This window comes from Amphiura filiformis, chromosome 12 (genome assembly GCF_039555335.1).
Source record: "Amphiura filiformis chromosome 12, Afil_fr2py, whole genome shotgun sequence".
NCBI classification, from domain to species: Eukaryota; Metazoa; Echinodermata; class Ophiuroidea; order Amphilepidida; family Amphiuridae; genus Amphiura; species Amphiura filiformis.
This window is the reverse complement of record NC_092639.1, coordinates 6,927,178-6,953,186: the sequence shown is the minus strand read 5'-3', so window position 1 is coordinate 6,953,186 and position 26,009 is coordinate 6,927,178. Positions and strand designations below refer to the sequence as shown.

Here is a 26,009-nt window from a genome sequence, read left to right as displayed (position 1 = left end):
CTGAGATAGAATTCTGATTTAGATTAGCTCAGAATGTTGGTCCTTTTATTGCTTTTTTAAACATTTCTCAGATTTTGTATTTTGTGCTGAATATCCAAAATGTGGACTCCCCCCCCCCCAAAAAAAGCAAAACAGTCACTTGCATGCATCAAGTGGACTTCACTCTCCCCTAAAATGGACCTTTAGAGGTTATTTTGAAGTGTTAAACATGTTTCAATTTGGACAAATCATTTTTACACTGAAAGCGGACCTTTTCCACTTGATTTTTTATGGGGATGGGTGGGTGGGGTGTAGCTGCACCCCACCCATCCCCTTGCGTATGGGCCTGGGTGGAGATAGTTAGTGTAGCTGTGTAATGCACACCCACTATTATGTTTCCTGACAAAGCAATAATTTATACAATAACAGTGAAAACTATTGACTTCAATTGAGTTTGTCATTTCACAAATTTTTGGCTTTTTCAAACTAAAATTTTAGTACACAATAATAGTGTCAAAATGGTCCACCAAATGGCTTCAATTATCATTTTGCAAAAGTTTCTCACTTCTGAGGGGGGGCACATCCCCTCAGACACTCCCACCATCATACAAGTGCGAGCGTAGTGACGGCCATTTTAAACATTTTATCATTTCTTTCTCAAATTGGGCCCCCTCTGATTGCTCTATATCCGACCACTGTCTTTTTATGACATTATTTGTCAAACTCATTCATTCAATTTATCACCTACAATTCTGGCAAATTAATGTGATTTTCAAAGATAGATTATACCTCGAGTCTGCCACATAGCAAATGACTACATAGATGACAATGCTACCTGCTATGTATACATAAAAAGCATGCAATATGTGCTTATCGAGGTGAAAACCTCATAAAACTTGCATAATGTCTGAAACAACACTGCATGGCTTCAGAGCCGCTGTGGGTAATGATCATAATTAATAGTTATGGCAAGTGATTATTCTGCTCTGTTGACGATTCAATTACTGCCAATATGACATACTAATGCAATTTTCTATTTAGAAAAGTCAACTAGCTTATATCCATACATTTTATGCCTAACATTTACACTGTTTTTTAGCAAATTCATACCTGTTTTTGTAAATCTGCAGAAAAAAAACCTATATTCAGCACCATCCTTCACTTGTCATTAATGTCTATAGAGCTTGATAGAACAAAACTAGTAGAATACAGCAAACTACCTTCTCTATTGACTTGATTTTGCTTATTTTTCAAATTAGCCACAAGTTCAATTCTGTCAAAATCTTTATCAGAGGCAAACTTATGGTCCAAGTCATACAAAACTGTACATTGGAGGGGCCTACATATCAAGACTTATCCCATCTTGGGAGAAATAGCATATTGCAACATTCGAGTTTGCTTCTTGCATAGCCAGCCAAGTTACATTGATTTTCTCCGTTGCATGACCTGCGCCACACCCAGCCATATCAATAGATTTAGAGCTATATAGCAGGCAAGCTATCTACAAACATGATGCACAAGGCTCCTTCAACTTGAAGACAATCTTATTAAAGGGAAAGTGGGCCTGTTTAAATAACTTGAAGCAAATAAAATGTCTTTGCAAACAATTTTAAAAGCATATTTGTAAACCTTGCATTTAGAACTATCTTGCAAGCACCAACTTTCTTTCGATATGCAGAAGTAATTTTCTTACTTCAGTCACACCCCATTAACAGGTTAACTAGCCAGCTAGTCTGTAAGTATCTTGAAACATTTCAAGGCCTCTTCAAACACCCCCTTTAACATTTAGTTTATCTAATATAAGTCCCATCTATTTCTTACTTCTAATTTGACAATACTAGGTTAATTCCATTTTGTAGTGAGATTGTCCGACTGTACTTGAATCAAAGCTGCCACATGTTCTTACTTTTTTATTCATCAACTACTGGATTAGTCAGAATTTGATATAATTTCATGAAAGTAACATCTACAAGACATGAAAATTGCAACAAGTGACATCATTTGTAGCACCTCCAGTATACCTCATATTTAGGCCTCAAAAAAGTTGCTGTGTTGCCCTCAGCGACTGAACCTAAACCCTGACAAATCACGGTCGCATTTTTTTTTTTAAAGAAATTTTTACAGATATGTTCAAAAAATGTTTTTCACTCAAAATTATATATTTGATTGAAAAACAAAAAGTCTTAAATGGATTATCTAACAAGTATCCTGTAGTCAAAATTGACATATGTCCCTAATGGAAGAAGCATTATTTAATATTTGTGAGGATTTTAAAAAACTGAATGGTTAAAAAAAATTGACCGACCGACCCATCCTTTCCATTTTTCCCACTTGAGGGCAACACAACAATTGTTTTGGCTTTATTATGTAAGAAGCTATTATATATCAGCTCACACACCAACATTTTTGTGCTACATGCTGATTTCCCCCATCCTATGATAGACCCATGGGAATGACCCTAGAGCATCCAGTCCTATCATATGTAGCACCTTTAATGCAGTTTTTCATTTGCCCATGTTTGGTGGCAACGTCTATGGTGGGAATAACTATTGTATAACAGGTGACAAAGGTTATCCTTTTCCCTAAATTATTAACAAGGAAATCTTCTTCTTGAGAAAAATTATTAGTCTTTCAGTCTTGTACTTCTTGAGCTTGAAGTTCATAAGTGCCATAATAAATTAATTTTTGGCATTTCTTTTAAAAGTGAGAATGTAATATATGAATTCCTGCAGCAACATCCATGTATTTATTCCTAACTGCAATAAGGCACTATAAACTTATCCCTCAATTTCTGAGATTAGTCAGATTTGGTTTTGATTACTTTTTTTTTTATATAGATTTTTAAATATTTAAGACTTTAGAATGCTTTAAGAAAACTTTATACAGCTAAATAAGTTTATTAGAGAACAAAGATCACTTTTAAGTCTTTTGTGGTACTCCAGGGTATTTATCCCAAATAATCTCACATTTGAAAAAAATTATGTGGTCTAAATCTAACAAAACTCTGGACGTCTTCCCTGAAGCCAGCCAGACAACACAAGGGGCACCTCCACTCGGAATTCCCTAGCAGTGGTAGGGTTATTTCCATATTGCTACGGTGCAGTTTGACAAAAGAAACTTCCAAAACCGTAACAGGCACCTTATCATCTGCCATGAGGGTAGAATATGGATGGATATATCACCAAAAATTTAGTTGGGGAACCTCCATCAGAAGTAACCTATGTATTATTCATGTCTAACTGGCATGAACATCAAAATGCTTGGTCGTGAAGTGTGTAACACATCAACTGACATGATACTGACAACACCAAGCAGCTTTATTCCATGTACTTTTCTTAAACGTTAACCTTTCATTACACTTACCTCCAGGAAAATTGCGGTGTGTGCGGCTTGACCACATCCCTTCAAATGTGATTTTATATTTAGGTGAGCCACAGGCACAGCAGTCTAAACTCTCATCATTACTGTTACTGTTTGTATCATCTGTAAGAAAACATTGACAAACAAAAAAATAAGAGATACAGAGACACAAAAGAACAGGAAAACAGAGCAACAGAGACAGGGAGAGAGGGAAGGAGGAGAAGAGAGAGGATGAAAGCAAGGAGACAGCGAAAGAGAGATATGAAAGACAGAAATGAATGAGTCTATGTAACAACGTCATTTAGATTGATTCAATACACACAAAAGATGTTTTTGAGGTGAGAGTTGAATTACAAAGATGATAAATGGCTATACTTTTTATCTGATCCTTTTGGCTGGAGAGCTGTTGAACTTGCTTGCCAGTGTCAAGGTAGGATGAACTCATCTCCTGGTGAAGCAGTTCAACAACCTGTTCACAGTATACATAACTCTAATTGGAACAGAGCCATCCAATACATTCTGTGCATTAAAACTCACTCTTAGGCATGGCTAAATTCCACAATTACACATGGGTGATGCACATGTGAAGAATTTAGTCAAGGAGAACAAGGTTTTTTTTTTTGCTCCTCATAGAATTGCTGGTGTACATGTCCCAACCCAAGGCTGCCTACATGATCTAATGAGACATAGAGAAGCTACAGCAGCAAGGATGGGGTGATGTTAGGTGAACAACGTATGGTACCATCATTCCTTTCATAAGAAGGTATCATTAAAACCACCTTCAGGTGTGATGAATCTTTTCAATTTAATCAAAATTTCAGTATTTGATCAAACTCCTTTATTTACACATACCCCTATTTCAAGACTACACATTATTTGAATGACATACTGTTTCTGCAGAAACATACCAAAGTTGTCAGCTGTCATGACAATAGAAATATGTGTATTTGTACCTCAATGTCAGGTAAACAGGCAAAGTAAAACATCTGAGTGATATTAAGCAATTTGCAGATTATGTTACCAGTATGCTTGATTAAGACTTATAGTACTTGAATATTATATGAAAACAAATTATTGTTTCCCTTGACTCCACCAAAGAGGACAAATTTTAACCAGGAAATCTTGGCCAAGGATGAACATCTTCCTTCCTTGGGTCACTGGCAGGAAATAATTATTGGCATTCTTTACATATGCTTCTTTTCTTGGTGTAGGTCCTGCTATATAACATAACTTCAGAGTGTTGGTACTTTTATTGTCAACGTATGCTAATGTTGTTGATTAATAATGTGCAAATCAATAAAAATAAATAAAGAGCAAACAAACATACTGTAAAATGTATTAGACTAGTCAGATTTCTGGAATGGTCTAAGATGCATTTTTTGTTTAAAGCGGTATCTATATTTTAAAAAGTCAAATTGGTTCTATTGGACCAAATAGGCTAATGCAACTGGAACAATCTCACAGCACAGATCATGGCTGTAGCAAGTTGGTTATTTATTTAACATTATATAACATTGCAACATCATAAAAATGTTGACAGAAAACATAATTTTGGTCTCCCAAAATGTCCAGGTTAACACGGATGTTTTCATGTGACAGGCCACACATATCATTGACAACTCATCTTCAGCATCAAGAATGAGATAGCCTAGTCCTTCACAGAGGGAACATTGACAGCTTTTCAATTATTTCAAAAATAAGCCAACTTAATAAAGGGCTACAAGTATGATTAGAAAATGAGCGAATCTATCAAATGGAACTAGTATGATTACCTCCTTCACACAGCCGTAGTGTCAGATCTCCATCATCCATAAACCATACCTTCTTCCTTTGTATCACAGTGGCTCTGTTATAATATAAGCAAAATTACAAAAGGGTTTTTTGATTCCTTGTTAAATCCATAATAATACAGAAATAATCAAAATCAAAATGGGTTGAGAAGCAATGCATCTTACATCACCTATCATGTCTTCCTTAAGCAAAGAAGCTTCGATAAGGACACACCTGTTCCCTAACATCCCCAAAAGTTGTTGTTTAGGGGATGAAGTCCACTTTTCACATGCAGACAATTTTAGGGGAGGAGGAAGGTTCACATGTAAAAAAAACCCTGCATATAGCCCTGGATAAGGATACAAAGCTTACACTCAAGCACCTGACACAACCTACTCTTATTTATTCTGATTTGTTGTTGCTAGGCCACACTAGCTCGAGATACTCTAACTAAAATACAGGTTTACATTTACTATCTTACATTATCTTGCTGTATTTCAGCTAGAGCTCCAAACGACAAGCTTCCGGGTTTTTTGGTGCACAATACTGTTACGTAAGATGAAGAAGAAACCCGCCTCGGAGCCCGCCTCTACTCATTATTTCATTGTACTTATTGCAATTTGCGTCCACACATTACGTAATCAACACAAAGCTTTTGTGAGGATTAGTGAGTGGATAAGAAATTGACAGTGGAGGATACTGAAGGACACGCCGATTGTTAGTTGTCAATCATGAATTGCCATAGAACGTATTAATATTTTACTGCATGGCATTCCGCAAACACCAAGACAAATTATGCCGTATTTTTCCAAAGATCATCTCATATGAAGTAAGCTGAATGCGATCTGTACTTTTGTAACATTCCGATCGCTTTTTGATCACCTATTATCGGCGAATTTGCTTGAAAACACGTGAGTTCATGTTGTGTAAACATAATTAGCATAGACACAAATGAAATTACGATGCAATACAATGCAATTTGAATGCGCAGCAGATCTATAGAAATAACGTTGCCCGGTTTTATGCAGAATTAGACCCTGTCTGGGCCACACAGCACTGAATGGGCGCATCCAGATATTTTTGGCTCACCCCCTAAAGAAGACATGGGAAAATCTTAATCTTTTTTAAGATCTGACCTCGTAAACAATGAGGTCAGATCATAGCCAGCAGTAGTGCATAGAGTATCATGCCCTACGGATTTCATCACAGTTCTTACCTTAGCACGCTGGTAAGCAGCGTTTGAGATGGTGTTAATCGATAGTCGATAACCGATAATCAATGATCAATCAGCTATGAATATTTAATTGGATTCTAAAAATAATGATCACGGACTCTTCATGTTCAAATGTGTGTGTGTGGGTGGGGGGTGTATACCCCCTCGCATGTTGGTGCTCGTAATTGCTGAGGACGGCTTTTACCCCTAAAGAAGACATGGGAAAACGCTAACTTATTGGGAATCCCATGTCTTCTTTAGGGTAGGTGCCGTTAATTTCTGGAATAGCCCAATAAGATGCTGTAAGGTTACAACAGTATAGACTCTGAATACAGCAATTAAAGGATATGGACACTTTTCAAGCAAGTAAATACAAGTAAATAATAATTAAACTGGTCATACTTTTGTGATGAGTATAATTGTGTTACCGATATTAATACATAAGATGATAAGAAAAGCAGCAAACAGACAAAAACAAGAAAACCTACTTGAAAAGAACGCATCCTGTACCAATAGGTGGGGCTGTCCATTCCACAGTGATTCTGGTTTTTGTCATTGATGCATGGTCTTTGATGGCATAAGGACAATCTGGCTGTACCTCACTTTGAATATTATCAAGAATCTGTGCAAAAAAGAAGGTGAAAAAGTTTGAGATATTAAACAGACAATTAATAGAATTTAGAGTTTGTAGAACATGAATTTCATAGCTGTCAGATCAAATAGGGTAATCAGATAATTCTTTGGTATTGGTATGTGCCGGTGGTGTGTGCCGTCCAGATTAAAAAATGCAGACTTTAGAATGCATTCAAAGTCCAAGAACACAAAATGGGGCCTTGTTTTGTCTTTTGTGACAAATATTTCTAAACAATAAGTGTTTGGAACATAAATTTTAAGCTAATTTGATATCTGGAGGAAAATTTTGCCAAAAGGCTCTGGAACTTAAAATGAAGTCTCCAGCAGTGGCGTATCCAGTCGGGGGTGCAGGGTTCATGTAAGGCCGTCGGTAGACGGAAGGTGTTAGTGAAAAAAAGATTGGGTTAACAATAGGCTATTATTCACCCAGGGTGACAGAAAAAAGGGGAGAATTATCAAAAAAATGATGAAATATTGTGAATGAAATTGAATTTTACATAAAAATTGTTTGTTTTTATGTTGGTATCGGCTATTATCCTTCTTTTTTTTTTGCTCTTCAGTTTTTCAAACTATGCAAAAAAAATTTGGGTCAACAAATCACAACTTCCGTCGGCAAATTTACAAGTTGTGCCCCCTCGGTTCAAAAATCCTGGCTACGCCACTGGTCTCCAGCATAGAGAAAAGAGGGTCTTGAGGGTGGCACTTAATATTAAACAGTAGTACAAGGTATACAAGTGTCAGATATTTTATTACTAGGAGCTTTCTATATAGTTCTTAACCAGGCCCTCATGAGACCCTACATTCATTATCCTGTTAATGAACATGAGAAAGATCAAGGTTTTATGATGGCCTAATCTGGGCTCAGAATCAGAACTAGAAGCTTTCATCTATTTTACATCTTTGAAGTTTTTGAGACAGACATGAAGTTCATTACCCTATTTGCATAGTTTTTGACTGAGTTAGTTACTTTGTGAATAATTATAACAGAATCATGCGCATATTCTATGGTGTTTGTGATCATCTGCAAGTATCACTTTCCACAGATAAATCTAATTATCCCTTCCATCTGTGTCAAGTTAAAGTAGTTAAGATTTAGAATAATTGCAATTTCTGCTGATGATTATGCAATCTGCAAACACTCCCAAGCCGCAATTTAATATTTACCTTGCACCTGAGATTGATTTCAGTTCTTGTCTACTTAATAATCAGGGCCATGAAATAGATATCACTAATAATATTAATATCAATGCTTGAATTTACTGCTAAGAATTCCAACACACTCAGCACAAAGTAAAAATTAAATGTGCCTTAGAATATTAAAAAGTATGGTCGACTTCCAGGATGGCTAGAAACTCGCATACTGTTGGCATCATGAAATTGATATGTTCGACTGAGGGAAGCCCTGCTTGGGGTTTTTTATTTACTTTTTTTTTTATTTGGACCAAAATTAGAACTTGTCCCTTGGTAGTTATTGTGGAGGTGATAGAATACCATTGTTGTTGACGGTAAAGCAGTTAGCAAGAGACTCCATAATAATATGGGGTAGAATTGCAGGAAGACACTGTCGCGTAAGCACTGAAGAAATTATACCGAAATATGATCGGCCAGTGCCGTCAGCAAATGATATGTCGCTGATGAAGTGAAAGGAAAATGAGTATTCTATAACATAGAATATACCACAGGACATGTACCGCAACCTATAAACAATTCAACGACTTTGTTTATCATATATGGCCCCAAACGTTGAAATTCAAGCTAGATTTATGCAAGCAATTCATATACAACTATTCAAAGCAATGCTATATATCATTGTATTCTAACAGTAGTTGCTTCCATTTAAGTGCACCCACTGCACACTAATATAGAAAATATATTTTAGACAGCTTTATTCAATAGAAACCAGATGAGACTGGTGCAAAACATCAGTTTCAAAAGCACACTTCTTGAACCATACTGATGTGAGCATACGAGGTCAAATAACAAATAACCTATTCAAAAGAAGCACACTCTAAGATCATGGGCAGGGACAGGCGATTTGCACGGAAAAAAATAGCAAATTGCGCGGAACTCTTTTATCAGTGCAAATCATGTATCCCTGCCCATAGGAAAAAAATAGCCAATTGCGCGGAAAAAAAGTTCCGCGCAAATCGCCTGTCCCTGATCATGGGGAGGGGATATCAGCAGCAGCAGCAGCACTTCATCTTTGGAACCAACATCCTGAATTCATTAAACTTTCATCATAATTGCCTGACTAGAGGGTTGTAGCTAGCAGAATTTGAGTGGGGGGCATCAATTTAAATAGAATTGGCTTGGTTTAGCAATCAAGTACAGTAGGGACGATGGGGACCATGAACTTTCCCAGATTTATGACTCTCTACTGGAAATACCAGCTGAAAGGACAAAATGGATATCACCAACATCCTGAGGAAGTAGAGTTTCATCAATGAGTCAGCAGCACACCGCTGATGACAGAGAATGGTTTCTCTGAAATATTGCATCAAATCTAATTTTGTGCAACTTCCTTTCAAAGTCTTTTTCAAGAAATTTGAATTGACAGAAGCAATTGTAATTAAGGACCAATCATGTATTAGATTTAAAATGAAATCTTACAAATTTAAATAAAAAATGAAGATTAAAAATTAAAATCTATAAGTTTACTTTTAAATCTGAAATTGATTGGTCCCTAATTACAATTCTAAGGATTTATTTTTAAATCCTTGTAATTTAGAGTGTAAACAATTATGCTTGTGTCAATTCAAATTTGTTGCTACTTATTTTGTCCGCCAAGTTGACATTCATGACACTCACTGGAACTACACATCTATCTACTCTTATCATCTTAACAAATTCTTACTTTGGTCTTTTCTCTTTGTCTTCAGCATCATATAACTTAGAATTGAATTTTTTTTTTTTGGTTTTGCTAACATTCTAAAACCTTCAAAAAGCAGCTATTTTTGCTTCTACAAAAAACTGTCATATTAAGGCCATATTATAACATTTCCATACAAAATAGATTATTATTTCTTTGCCATGAAATATTAGCTTTTATTATCAGATATGTCCCCTTTTAATTTTGAGCCGAACAACTGAGGTAAAGCAAAGAAAATTGGAATTTGCTCCCAGCGCGCATGTCGCAAATGTGTATCACACCATCCGTTGTGTTACAGTACAATCCTTTGATGTGTATATCTGTCCCGACGCCATGTATCGCATTGTGTTCATGAACATCGCTCATTCAAAATCTCTCTGATTCATTCAAAATCTCAGATTTTGACAAAACTACAGCACCTACAGTCTTGATTTTTTTCTTGATATGTTAGTTTAATAAAGTACAACAGAATGTTGAAAAATATTAAGGGCGTTCTCCTCAGCAAATGTTATAATATGGCTTTAATAGCCATTTTGAAAACAAAATCATTAGTGCAACATAAAAAATTCTATGAGATGATCAATTCCACCTCTATTTGTTGGTTAGCAGATTCTAGCAATTTCTCATGATGGCAAGCTAATGATGTGCTTCTATATACCCACCTGTTATGTCCTGTCAACCCACACATCGTGTTATTAATTATAAACATCTCATTACTAACATACTTTATGTGCTCTCTCACGCATTCACTGTCGCAATTAACTTAAATGGCAAAGTTAGAAATGATATCCTAAGCGACGTTTCAGTCAAAATCATAAATTGACCTTTTGAAAAGGAAACCGTGTTTGTTTTTAGTTATTGAGTTGTAAGGGCTTGGATAGTGATGGTTTCACTTTTTTTTTGTGAGAGCACATCAGATACACCAAATTGCATTTTGAATACGAGGAATGTCCTTCTGATATCAAATAATTTTTTTAAATATGTGATATAATGCAAATTTTATGGTAAATTATTAAAAATTGACATTTTTGATATTCAACAGTCCTCGAAGTAAATTGTATAGATCTAATAATTTGTGTCCTCGTCCGTTGGATTCACCATTTAACCCACTAATAATATGTACTTAAAGCGTATGTAGCTGAGATGAAAAGCCACGTCCATCAATTGAAAATTTTGACCTTTCGTGTGGAAGATATACATCCCCCTAACAAAAAAACCTAAAAATTGAATGGTCAAAATTTTCATTTGATGGTTGTCTTTTCATAGACATATCATTAGATTTATAAAGTTTACTTCGAGGACTGTTAAATGTCAAATATTTTTAATAATTTCCCATAAAATTTGTATTATATATCGAATTTCAAAAAAGCAAAAATGATTTGATATCAGAAGGACATTCCTTGTATTCAGAATGCAATTTGGTGTGTCTGATGTGCTCTTAGATACCACAAAAAATACTGTGCAAAGGTGGGTGACCGACCACTTTTAAGTGGGATTGTCCCTGCAACATTACATTGTATATAGGCTATATTATAGCTATGGCTGTATGTATTATGTATAACATGTCATTTTGCTTTATTTCAGCAAAAATTTTTAAAGGGCCCTTAAATTCTAGTTGTTGCAGTTTCAATATTTCTTAAAATCCCGGCTTAAAATATTGACTGTTTGCTTCAACTACAATAGAATGAGGACATATACATCCAAAACACCATCATCTCTTCTCTATATCATTAGTATATTAGTTATTAGGGTATCCAACAAGAAACAGAGGGTCCTGGGTTTTATTCCGCATTTATTTGCGGTTTGTGACCGAAAGGTTTTTTTTTATTTGTTTCTACACAGTTTACTACTAGGCATGTTTGTACTCATTTGATATGTGAATTTTCACCAGGATTCTCATGCTAGTGCCTGTTTAAACTTGTTTTCAAAGCCACATACTTTCACTTTGAAAGCACTTTATTTTGCCCAAATAGACCCTACATGAATCATAATTGAACTTCTGTAGTTCACATTTCCAGAAAAATTGACTATATGGTATATCTCAATGATCAATATCCTGGATCGCATTGCAGGCATTCTTCCATGAGTAGATCAAACTTGAAACTTTTTATATATATTTTTTTAAACGTAAGTTTGACAATATTGGAAAATATTTGCAGCTCATATAACCACTCAGAGTTAATGTACTGCATGCAGGTTTGGGCCAATGTATGACTGCAAAATACATCAAATTCTTCAAAATGTTATAAAAAGATCGTGCCCAAGAACTGATAGGCCAATTTAAAGTTTACAGGTGTTATCTTGAGTTCAAAAATGAAAATTTAAATCTAACATTTACAACACTGTATAGAATTTTGGGAAAATTGTCAGTCGTATGTCTGTAGCAAGCATCATATAAAAGCAGAAAGAGGTAAAACTGGTTTATCATGTAACATTTGTAATGCACTGCAGCACACTCCAAAACAGCTGCATCCTTCCAAATATTGGTCATTTGACTAGTTCTAGAAATATTATGCTGAAACCTGTGTACACTTAAGTTCATATGGCAGAATATTTGTTGGATTCTTTACATACATGTAGGTTCAGAACCACTGATTCAGTTCTAGGAATGTTTCTACTCATTTGTGTGTCTCAAACATGTATATATCCAACACCTTGTGGTTGTCATAGTTTACTCAATTTGTGTGAAACTTTGGAATATTTTTGGCTTGTGGTAAATGGCTGCTAAGAAATGGTTAGGCTTAATATATTGCACCCAGTCCAGCATGAACATGAAAACTATAATGTTGTAACACAAGTTGATTGGATCCAACAGAAGACTGCAATAGTAGGATGCATTCCTTCCGGCATGTGCATTTTATTAATAAAGAATTATGCGAACTTCATTAATGAGATTTTCCTGTCACAAATATTGCTATGGTAATGGATGAGTGAAACAATAGGATTTCATACAATGTAGATCTTGTCATCAGAAATATGATGAGAAAAGTCTTCCCATAATATTCCAGACTGGTGTTGTCTTCAACATTGGATCCATCTACTGTGGTTGCATGCATATTGATTGAGTTTTCTTCAATGAAAATGGAGAGTAGGGCCATTACTCTACCTATATATCAGTGGAAATTCACTCCGAATTCCAGACAAATACCCTAGGGGCTCATTGTTATATAACTGATGTTTTTCTATAAAAAGTCAAACAATGATAGCATACATTATATAAGTAGTACTGTTAGCTATCTTCAGTAGATAGCATAATGTAGGCATAGCTATCTTTAGTAGATAGCATTATGTAGGCATAGCTATCTTCAGTAGATAGCATAATGTAGGCATAGCTATCTTCAGTAGATAGCATAATGTAGGCATAGCTATCTTCAGTAGATAGCATAATGTAGGCATAGCTATCTTCAGTAGATAGCATAATCTAGGCATAGCTATCTTCAGTAGATAGCATAATGTAGGCATAGCTATCTTCAGTAGATAGCACGTTGTAGGCATGGCTATCTTCAGTAGATAGCACAATGTAGGCATAGCTATCTTCAGTAGATAGCATAATATAGGCTTAGCTACCGGTATATTCAGTAGATAGCATAATGTAGGCATAGCTATCTTCAGTAGATAGCATAATGTAGGCATAGGTATCTTCAGTAGATAGCATATTAATGTAGGCATAGCTATCTTCAGTAGATAGCAGAATGTAGGCATAGCTATTTTCAATAGATAACATAATGTAGGTATAGCTATCTTCAGTAGATAGCACAATGTAGGCATAGCTATCGTCAGTAGATAGCATAATGTGGACATAGCTATCTTCAGTAGATAGCATAATATAGGCACATCTAGATTGCATAATGTAGGCATGGCTATCTTTAGTAGATAGCATAATGTAGGCATAGCTAGATTGCATAATTTAGACATAGCTATCTTCAGTAGATAGCATAATATAGGCATAGCTAACTTCAGTAGATAGCATAATGTAGGCGTAGCTATCTTTAGTAGATATCATAATGTAGGCATAGCTAGATTGCATAATGCAGGTATAGCTATCTTCAGTAGATTGCATAATGTAGGCATAGCTATCTTCAGTAGATAGCACAATGTAGGCATAGCTATCTTCAGTAGATAGCATAATATAGGCATAGCTATCTTCAGTAGATAGCATAATATAGGCATAGCTATCTTCAGTAGATAGCATAATATAGGCATAGCTATCTTCAGTAGATAGCATAATGTAGGCGTAGCTATCTTTAGTAGATATCATAATGTAGGCATAGCTAGATTGCATAATGCAGGTATAGCTATCTTCAGTAGATGGCACAATGTAGGCATAGCTATCTTCAGTAGATGGCACAATGTAGGCATAGCTATCTTCAGTAGATAGCATAATGTAGGCATAGCTATCTTCAGTAGATAGCATAATGTAGGCATCTTGTGGGTAAGGGACTCAATTGCAGGAAATTGCCTGAAACAACAACAACAGGAATACCAGGGAGAGAATAATGGAGAAGGATCCCATTTTAGTTACAGGAGGTAAATTGCTTAATGTGGGTACAATATGCAAAACGACCCTAGCTCACAGCATGAGTGGCAAGTGTATAAGGCTCTCCATACAAGTTATGCATGATAATATTTAATCATATCCATCAGACCTAAACTAATTTATACCAAGTTTGTATCAGCCGCCTCCACAAATCAAAACATGATCCATACTGCAGATATATGCAAGCTAGGAATGGGTCATCTCGTAACTAAGTCAACATAAGAGAATTAGGAATCCTATGATTGCATGGGCTCTTGCCAAACCACACATGCAATATTACTCTATGTGTAATCAACTATATTTATCATTCACCTGTCTCATAGGGGGTGTCTTCAATAGTACAGGAAGGATGTATCTACATGACGGCATTATGGCTACCGTAAGCAATATCAGGCTTCCAAATGGTGTCAATAATTCTGTATTACAAAGTTCCATTGAAGTATCCAGATGAAGATGCATCATTATAGTACCCTTATGATAACGGTAAAATTACAACTTAAGCTTTATGGTATATTGAAATGAGGAAAAAATTTAGGAAAGCTCCTTATACTCTGAGACTGGAGTTTATCTTTGAGGAAGAAAGAAAGCTAGATGATTAATTCAGCTAAGTGAACGATCAACTACAATACTAATGGCACTTATACATAGGCCATTTGCAAGCGCTAACCATGCTAACCATGCTAACCCTAAACCCCAACCCTAACCCTAAGCGTTAGATGGCATTGTAGCCCATTATGGTTGGAAAATGAAATTAAGTAGCCTGGGCTCTATAGTTAACATTAAAATGTAATAGTTTGGGTAAATAACATTGAACTGTTCACCAAAAAACAACAAACAGAAAACACCATGATGTTGGCCCCACCTTAATGTGTGTGTTAGTTGAACTATTACGGCAGCCATTGCATATCTTTACACACGTCTGTCTAACATTCAAGAGATGCTTCAAGAGCGGGTATTATTTGCCAAACAAGATTTCCGTTGCATGCTATATTGTACTGAATTGTGTTCTTAAATGGCACATTCTCCCCTGGGTAAGGTAGAGGACATTGAATAGCAGCGATGTGCAAGTTTGTATCAAAGTTAGTTGCGCTATCTGAGCATACATATGCCACTGTACTTTCAGTTAAAGGGATTATCAGATGTCTGCATCACCACCAAACCATCTAAGCCAATTTGTTCATACAAATAACTTTCTCTGTATCCTTGGTTGACTGGACTGTTAGCACACAGAATATTAAATAAAAGTATAAAAGTACTTTTATTCTAGATTCATTCTGATGTCAGATTCCATCTTCACCAGATGGCTTTCATGTTTGCCAACTGTCTGCTTCATAAGCACATCTGTGTTTGTTCTAAAAATGCAAGAACCAATTTTGATGAAGTTTAGGGCATTCTTGAGTTCTAAAAATGCAAACACCAATTTGGATGAATTTTAGGGTATTCTTGCTTGGCAAATTACTGATAATCCCTTTAATATGAACTGTGGATTGTTAGCCAAGAAAACTACAATAAAGTCCACGCTCATTCTACAAAATCCGTGCCAATAGCCTTTTTCCATTCTTTGGTCCACAAACACTTTGTCGAGCATTTAGGGCATCAAATATGTTGTTTCTCTGGTAGAACTCAACGAGATCTACACGGACATATATAGTTTTCCATACTTTAAATGCTTTCTTCAGCCTGATTAACCCTTACAAAGGCTCAAAAATAGCTAAAAATGCGTTTCCACTGCTCAAGTGTCACATCTAACCCTGAATATTTTCTTTGAATAAATGCGATTTCTTTGCATATTTGTTGTTTTTTAATTAGATAACGCACCATCATATTGTTTATCAACATTATTTTTTAGTGATTAAAACGTCTTTGTGTAATTCTAAAATAAATTGCACTTTCCACCAAAAAGCTGTGAGCTACGTTACCCCTTTTTAACACACGTTATTGGAAAGAAGTAAAACAGAGGTATCAATGTAATTTGCGGTTTTTGAATGGAAACACTCATAGGTTTTTAAAAATCACAGTAAAAATTGTGATGCTGTAGCATTTTTGGCATAGAAATGTTGTAAACATCGAAATTTCGACCGACCATGTTAAGATTGGTGAGCTACGTTACCAGGATTCTATAGTATGCACTTATATTACATGTACTTCCTAATAATATGTGAAAGCTACCAGTGGTCGAACCCCATTTATATTATAATTAACCGACATAACGTTCTAACGTTCGCAAATCACATTAAAAACATTAAAAACCAGTGAACTACGTTACTGTGAGCTACGTTACACACTCATCTATGAAATGGTGAAATCTGTTTTACATTACACTCAAGTGATCTTTAGTTTGCTTTTTATGACCTTGGATTGAGTAAAACCAGCCCATTTTGTAGTCGATAACGTAGCTCACATTACATTGAGTTTTAGTGTTAAAAAACATCATGACTTCCTGAAAGAAAAATATGCAAGTGGTGTTGGCAATTTTTTACACCTGAAAGTAGTGATACATTTACTCTTAAAAAACACAAAAAGCAGGTCTTTTGAACAACTTTTATTTTTTCAAGTTTTATAGTGGATTGGCACCGGATTTTGTAGAATGAGCGTCCACCTTATTTGCAATCAAGGAATATTTCATCATTGAATTTTCTTGTGCATTTAAAAAATTAAAAAATTAATTCATATTCATATTAGAGAGAACTCATCACTCAAATTTTGAGAAACACAAATACTTGTTGTCTATCTTCTGTATGGTGACCTACCGAAACTTTCACAGAAGATCAGAGAGAGAAGGACACGTTTCGCTGGGCACGCGTACAGAAGCAAAAATGAACCTGTAGCTAAGCTGATCCATTGGACACAAAAACATGGAAGCAGAAAACCTGGTAGACCCCCTCTAACATACGTGGATGTATTGAAACAGGACACTGGACTGGATGTTATGGATTTGGGAACGGCCATGCAGGACAGAAGGGTTTGGCGTGCTGTTGTAGTTCAAGGACACCACTCATCTTAAGCAAGTAAGTAAGTCTATCTTCTAAGTAGCCACCTTTTATGCTGGACTTACGAGAATAGATTGTAAGACCATAGTATACCTGACCAAACCAAATATCTATAATATGATATCTGATACCCAAAGATAGGCAAAGTGCATTCCCTGCTATGTGCATGGTGTTTTCACTTATTGGATTATACCTGCAAAATCAACCACTTTAGTCCCTCCTCGCTCAATCCCTAAATGTGTTTGGGTTTCCTATGGGAAGATTGCATACACTGTGGAAACTGATGAACATTAAAAAACATTGCTAAAAAAAACTGTACACAGTAAAATTGTTAACAAATGTTAAAGTGTTTAAATAAAATTTTACAAAATAGAGCATTCATTGGTAGCATAATAATTAACAAAGCACTTTTAAAACAACCTTTACAAGCACCTTAAAATTACAACATAATAAAATACATTTTGACATCACATATAGGCCTATACGAGAGCAATGTGTAGTGGTATGCAGCCAACACGAGGGCACTACTATATGATATGATCAAGGGGAATGAGTCTGATTTCGCTAATTGTTTTTGAGATATTGGCAAAAACAGTGTTCAAATTCTTTTGTTTTATTTTGTTTTCAGCTATTAATAAATTGCTCTTAACTTGGTAACCAGTCCAGATGTCCGATTTTGATGGGATCAAAATGTACCGTAGCATTAAATAAGCGACCAGAAAACTTGTAATTGAAAATTGGCAACATGTGACTCATTTTTCATATGACATATATACTAGAATAGCAGTCAGTATTGTGTAAATCTTTCCAAAAACTTTCTAACAGTGTACTCTTTCAAACTGATAAATGTCTTTCTCTCTTCACTAAGGACAGAATTGTCATTCTTTCTATCGACAAATGTGTTTCTTTTTCTGTGTAATGTGAACAAATGTACTCATCACTTCTCATTGAATGCCATTAATGTGTTTATTTTTCATGGAGAGAATATGGACAGATTAGGAACTTGTTTTATCTTAATTACAACATTTGCATATATATTGGTTGTCTTACATTTCTTTACTATTACACATTCAAGAAATTTGCCATGATTTACATACAGTGTTTTTTCAAGTAGCTACAATGTATACTGCTGTTTAACATGGTTTTTTAAATTAAATCATCTTTATTAACCAAAAGAAGAAAAACATACAAAACCCAAGAACACAATTACAAACAGCAAGTACACAAACAATGAGAACATACACCATTGGGGGGAGAAACAGATAAATGACTTCTTGAATTCTATTTTGTCTCAAATCTGGAATAAAAGATGGTATGTGAATTGACTTTGAATAGGATGATATAAGAACAGACTTTGATATTGAATCTTTCAGAATTTGATTACTTTCTCCAGTCATTAGCACATTTTTCTTCTTAAATCTGACTGAGTGCAAGCTGTCCCAGCTTTCCACTTTTCTTGAAATAAGGTTTTGAACCCCTCGGTTAAAAACCAGATTTTGATCCCTGCGGAAATAATGGTTCGGTCCTGATGTATATCGATAACTTGTTGAGATCGATCGATTGGGTTGCTACATGCGCTTTGTCAGTTTGTTTATCATGGGTACTATCGGGGTTCATGGGGCCAATCAGCGATCGTTTTTGGCAAGGCTTGTTTCTTATTGGATGAGTGTACCGCCATTATTCTGTCAACATTCATACAGACAGGTCATAAAGAAAATTGGTGTTTTTGTTTATATTGTTTCCGTCTGGGGTTAAACTATGAATCCAAGCATTAGAGAAATATACTTTCCACAGATAGACAAAATGCTTGTTTTTTTCTTCAACATATGTGACATGATCAAGAGGAATGAGTCACATGTCTAACCCTGGTCGAAAATGAGTTTTACTTATTTTTCTAAGGAGGACATTTAGAGCTTTCAGAAACTGAAAACCCCATGTTGATCGACTTTTCTTTATGAAGTTACGTCAATTTATCAATCGCTGAAAACAATATAAAACAAAAGAATTTGAACACTGTTTTTGCCAATATCTCAAAAACAATATTAGCGACATCCGACTCATTCCTCTTGATCATGTCACATATTAAAAGAGATAAAGGAAAGTAAATCAAGCGGCATTTAATTTATACATCAAATTATCATTATCATAAACCTATCATAAGAATATACAACTAGAGAAACAATAAAAAAAAAAACCAAGCGAGAAAGTTCAATAAAAACCACATGGTGTGAAAGTAAATAAAATGCATCCTATATTAATCACAGTCATTTTTGAATTGGCTTTTGATAATAAGCATAGGGCTTCTTTTGGGAAATAAATGTGATTAAGTGCAGGGAGATGAAATAATGTGAAGTGATTAAGGAAAATGAGTCAAATGTCGATTCCATTCAGTTTGCACTTTTCTATACATTATTTTATGCATTGTATACTCTACATTATGCTAGCTAACCAAACTGGAAATGAGTCCTTACTTTCATAGATATAGGACAGTGAAGTTGTCCTTTAAACAAAAGAAAACAAAAGAACCTGCCCACTTGTTTTCCCCATATCTCAAAATCCTTCTCCCCACCATCAGACTCATTTTGCTTGATTGCATCATATTTATTGATTCAGGACAGGTGGGAAATCAACACCAAAATTGCTTAACATTTTGTCTATGTTTTCAATGATTTCCATCTTTATAGGTAAAATCAAAAGCAAGTGCTATAAAATAATCCTAAAATAGAATGCATATTGGTTTGGGCAGATTGGCTTACTATCATGTAATGAAATTTGAAAATACTAACTGGTTTTTTCCTCCAATCCTAATACATCCCCATCTATAGGATCTATGCTGCAGTCACATACCTTGTTGGAATGAAATGATTTTGCATGTATTTTTTTTCCGCCTCCGAAGGCAGAAATTTTTAGTATTTATTTTTCAATTTTAATGTATACCTTTATACAAAGTTGGGTGGGGGAAATTGTTTTTTTTTTTTACTCATCAGTGTGGCAATTTTTTTTTTTCCGTCTCACTAGTGGGCAAAGTTTTTTTTTCTTCAAAAAACTCCCATGCCCCCCATAGAAATCCAATGGTGGGCCCCTAAATCGTCATCATTTTTACTTATTTATGAACAATACATTGAGGTCCCCTGTCCTATATAATGTGTGTGTATTGTGATGTGCCCTGAGTAATTTAATTTAATTTAATTATTTAACTTTGTTTACAAGCTGAAAGTATTTCATGAGATGGGAAACCCCCTTGTATTTTGGAATTCCCCCAAATTATTGTAAACAAAGTCAGATCTATGTTTGGAACTTGGAAAGCCCCAGTTCATTATTGCACCATCAGGAAAACCCCCCAGGAAGTGATGTAATGTGAATGTGTATAATTAATCTTGGGAAATCCCAAGATTGCAGCAATGTTGTGAAAATGTGATTGAAGTAATGGTTTATTAATAGATGATGGGTTTTTTGCATGAGTACTGATATAAAAAGCTTGAGGCTTTTGTTGGGACTTGACAGAATGCCGTGGGAGATTGAGAAACTCCACATGTGTGTGATGGTCTTCGTGCTTCAAAAAAAAAGAAGTACATTTTAACCAGTTTATATAGCCAATAATTGAGCTAATTTTAATACAGCAACGAAGAAGACAGCGAGCACACAAAAGTGCTCTTCCTCATCAAAGGATTAAAAGTTCTTCTGTCAAATTGCTGAAGTTTGCTGGGTTTGTGAAGGCCACGCAAAAAAAAAAAACAGCGGAGCTGTGTTAAAGAAACCTGTTCCCTGGAAAAAGAGTGATTGGTGAAAGAAACACCATTTTTGGAGAAAGCAGCGCAAGGAGATACATTCGTGGAGAAAGCAGCGCACGGAGATATATTTATGGAGATAGCAGCGCAAAGGAGATTGGAGGAAGCATCATCATTTTCGTATGAGGATTTTATGTGCAAGGATTTATAAATGCAAGTGTACGATGGACTTCGCTGATTTTCGCAGAACAAGTGAATAAGGATATATTACATCAGTCGTCCAGAACATTGCAAGAACTCTAGAATCACCAACAAGAAGACCGCTGGTTAAGTACCGATATAATAAAACTGATTGTGTGATTTTATTGTAATTGTTGTTATATGTACCAAGCATACTCTATTTTCAATTAAAGACTTAGATTTGTTAGCTTAAAATCAAACAGTGTATTTGTGTTGTGCATTCGTGTGAATTTGGGTAAAAGGTGATTTTGGCCTTGAGTCAAGTAATGACTCAGTAACAAAATTGGGGGCACAAATCCGGGAAATACACTGTAAAAAAAAAAAAAGTTGACATTAGTGATATACTGAGTCTTGAAAGTGAAAGTACAGTATGGCAGAGTTCAAAGCTGAAGAGTTTCTTGAAACTATAGATTGGGAGAAATTTGATAAGTTGAAGAAGCCTGATTTATTAGCACTTGCCAAACATTATGACTTGAAAGTAAAGCAAACTACAAGAAGACAAATAATCAAAAATGTCTTGATTGAGGTTTTAGTTGATGAAGAGTATTTTGATGAATCCATTTTGGGCAAGAGAAAAGAGGTCGAAACTGAAATCGGTGGGGACTCTGCAGTTAAATTGAAAGAGTTGGAAATTCAATTAGAACTGAGGAAAATAGAAATGGACCAAAAAGAAAAACTGGAAATGATCAAGTTAGAGAATGAAAATAAAGAAAAACAAGAAAGGCTAGATATGGAAAAACAGAAAATGTTTATTGAAGAAAAGGAAAAGGTGGCAAAATTGGAACTTGAGAAACAGAAAATGGCAATGGAAGACAAAGCGCGCCATGAAAAGATGGCGCTGGAAGCACATTTGAAAGAAAAAGAAATTGAGTTTGAACAAGAGAAGTTGGCTAAGCTAGGTGACAAATACTCATCAAGTTTCTCCTCAAAGTCAAAGTCAGGCTTTGATGTTACAAAGTATGTAAAGCTTGTGCCTAAATTCAAAGAAAAAGATGTTTACAGTACTTTCCAACATTTTGAAAAGGTAGCTACAAATTTGAAATGGCCTCCAGAGCATTGGACCCTACTGTTACAAAGTAGTTTTGTGGGGAAGGCCAGGGAAACTTACTCAGCTCTACCAATAGAGAAGTGTAATGATTATGAAGAAGTCAAACAGGCAGTTCTCAAGGCCTATGAACTGGTGCCTGAAGCATACAGACAAAAGTTCAGAGATTCAAGAAAGCAATCAGATCAAACCCATGTAGAATTTGCTAGAGTAAAAGAACAAATGTTTGACAGGTGGCTTGGGTCAAAAGAAGTCAAAGATGAGTTCGGCCAACGTAAGCAATTAGTTCTTATAGAAGAGTTCAAGAAATGTGTCCACGTTGACATTAAAACCCATTTGGATGAAAGCGCTAGCAAAATTAAAACGCTTAGTGAGGCGGCGACAATGGCGGACGACTATGGCTTAACTCACAAATTGAATGGGAGTAGATTTGGTCATAACAGAAGTTATTCAAACAGGTTCAGCCATAATCAACCTAGAACAAATCAGGGTGGTACACAAGAAGGAGATCTCAGTCTAATTCACAGCATAGTGCTGGTGGTAGAGGGACCCCAGGGAGTTCAGGTAACAAAGCAAAATTTGGGACTGAATTTAAAGCCAAAGTAACTTGTACTCATTGTAAGAGACCAGGGCATACGATGACCCAGTGTTATTTCTTAAAAGGCAGACAAGCGCACAAAAACAGCAGCAAACTGCTAGTAATACTGTGGGATGTGCAGTGTCACTTGAGTCAAAGAAAAAGTCAGTCAAATCAAGAAACAAGAATTCCCACAAAAGGGAGGTGAGACAGACAAGGTGTGTGAAGAATTTGAACCATTTGTGTTAGAGGGAGTAGTATCACTTGGTGAGAATGGTAGTCCAAAGCCCATCAAGATTGTGCGAGATACGTGTTGTGCACGGTCTATGATTCTGGAAGGAACTTTGCCCTTTAATGAGGCTAGTTCAGCAGGTAATGCTTTGATCCAGGGTATTGGGATGGAAATAATTAGTGTACCTCTCCACAAAATTAACTTGACATCTGACTTGGTTTCTGGTCCTGTAACCATAGGAGTTAGACATGAATTGCCAGTCAAAGGAGTGTCCATGTTGCTAGGAAATGATTTGGCAGGGGGAAGGTTTTTCCTGACCCAATAGTCACAGATAAGCCCTGTATACAGGATGATAATAGTGAGGAAGAGGAGATATTTCCTGCATGTGCAGTGACACGGGCAATGAGTAAGAAGGCCTCATTAGAAACAATTGAGGACAACCAAATTGATGACATAGGCTACAATTTGGAAGACACTTTTGTGTCAAAGTTGAATGAGAAAGAAGATAAACTTCCTTCTCCAGGGGATAAAAAGACCCCTCAAAATGACACAGCCTCTGAGCATGAACAAATTGAGGAAACCATGAAAGACCCGTTAAGTCATGACAAGCTGATTCTGGAGCAACAAAATGACCCAGAACTCAAAGAGATCAATCAAAGGGCATTGACCCTAGAAGAAGCAGAACAAAATTCTGTCTGTTTTTACAAACAAGATGGTGTGCTAATGAGAAAATGGCGCCCTCTTGATGTTCCTGCCGATGAAGAGTGGAAGGTAGTGCACCAAATTGTGGTACCAAAAGTATACCACACTGAAGTAATTAACATAGCACATGACAGTCCAATGGCAGGGCATTTGGGTGTTAAGAAAACTCATGAAAGAATTCTGAGACATTTCTGGTGGCCCACTCTCAGAAAAGATGTTTCTGAATATTGCAAAACATGTCACATATGCCAAGTAGTAGGGAAGCCAAATCAGAAAATACCTCCTGCTCCATTGAAGCCAATTCCAGCCTTTGATGAACCATTTAGTAGGGTTATTATTGATTGTGTAGGCCCCCTACCAAAGACTAAGTCAGGTAATCAATACCTTCTGACAATTATATGCTTGGCGTCAACACGCTTTCCTGAAGCCATACCCTTGAGAAATATTAAAGCAGTGACTATAGTGAAAGCTTTAACCAAGTTCTTCACATTTGTGGGGCTCCCCAAGTCCATACAGTCAGACCAAGGATCAAACTTTACTTCTGGAGTATTTCAGCAGGTCATGTATCAATTAGGTATAGAACAGTATACCTCAAGTGCTTACCATCCAGAATCACAAGGTGCACTAGAAAGGTTCCACCAAACATTGAAAAACATGATCAGGACATACTGTTTGGAATTTCAGAGGGACTGGGATGAGGGAGTACACTTGTTGTTGTTTGCTGCTAGGGAAGCTGTTCAGGACACTTTAGGATTTAGTCCTTTTGAGTTAGTGTTTGGACACACAGTGCGCGGGCCCTTAAAGTTGTTGAAAGAAAAGTGGCTCAATGAGAAATCAGATATCAATTTATTGGATTATGTCTCCAATTTTAAGCATAGGCTTAACAGAGTAACTGATATCGCCAAAGAGAACTTGAAACAGGGTCAGGCCAAAATGAAACAATGGTATGATAAACATGCCAAAGAGAGAGTGTTCAAACCAGGTGACAAAGTTCTAGTACTGTTTCCAATTCCAGGACACCCATTACAAGCCAGATATCATGGTCCATGTGAGGTAGAGTCAAAAGTGGGTGAAGTAGATTACATTATCAAGACTCCTGGTAGACGCAAGAGCAGGCAGTTATGCCACATAAATATGCTCAAAGAGTATGTTGAAAGAAGTGACAGTGGCATTTCAAAACCTGTGTGTACAGTAAAACATGCTGATAATGTAGACAAACATGCCGATGTAGACAAAATCGCCAATGTAGACAAGAGTAAAGATGACAATTCTGATGTCACATTTGACCAGAATAAAGAGCTGGAGCACAAAGAGTATAATGTAAAATTGAACAATTCTGATGTGCTCACTAATTTGGACTCAAAGTTAGGTCATCTTTCTCAAGATCAACAAAGTCAAATTGCAAATTTGATTCACAAATTTGACAATATATTTCCTGATACGCCAAGTAGAACAAATGCTGCATTTCATGATGTAGATGTTGGTGATACTAAACCAATTAAGCAGCATCCTTACAGAGTCAATCCATTGAAAATGGAACATCTCAAAAATGAGATCAATTACATGTTAGACAATGATATCATAGAACCAAGTAGTAGTGAGTGGAGTTCACCATGCATTCTTGTTCCCAAGACTGATGGTTCATACCGATTGGTCGCAGACATGAGAGCTGCAAATGTTCATTCAAAGACAGACTCGTACCCAATTCCAAGAATTGATGATTGCATAGACAAAATTGGGAATGCAAAATTTGTTAGCAAATTTGATCTTTTGAAAGGGTACTGGCAGGTTCCACTCACAGACCGTGCCAAAGAGATTTCTGCTTTTTGTACACCATTTGGCCTTTACCAGTACAAAGTTATGCCATTCGGTTTGAAAAATGCCCCAGCAACATTTCAGAGAATGGTGAACCAAATTGTGGCAGACATAGAGGGATGTGAAGCGTATGTAGATGATTTGATTGTTTACAGTCAAACTTGGGAACAACACATGGAACAACTCCATCAATTGTTTAAGAAGCTGTCTGAAGTACAGTTGACAGTCAATCTGGTAAAAAGTGAGTTTTGCCATGCCACAGTCACATACTTGGGATATGTTGTAGGTCAAGGTCAGGTGAAGCCTATCAAAGCCAAAG

At 36.0% G+C, this 26,009-nt stretch overlaps 1 protein-coding gene across 1 annotated transcript in view; it reads right to left on the bottom strand.

Moving 5' to 3' along the window:
* Positions 1 to 26,009, bottom strand: part of LOC140165727 (spondin-1-like) — a 176,045-nt gene that overhangs the window by 27,174 nt on the left and 122,862 nt on the right. Inside the window, exons 3-5 of the mRNA XM_072189035.1 lie at positions 6,811 to 6,944; positions 5,112 to 5,185; positions 3,343 to 3,462 (exon numbers count right to left, since the gene is read on the bottom strand). Of these exons, the coding sequence (XP_072045136.1) occupies positions 3,343 to 3,462; positions 5,112 to 5,185; positions 6,811 to 6,944 (328 nt within the window). The remainder of the gene's footprint in view (positions 1 to 3,342; positions 3,463 to 5,111; positions 5,186 to 6,810; positions 6,945 to 26,009) is intronic.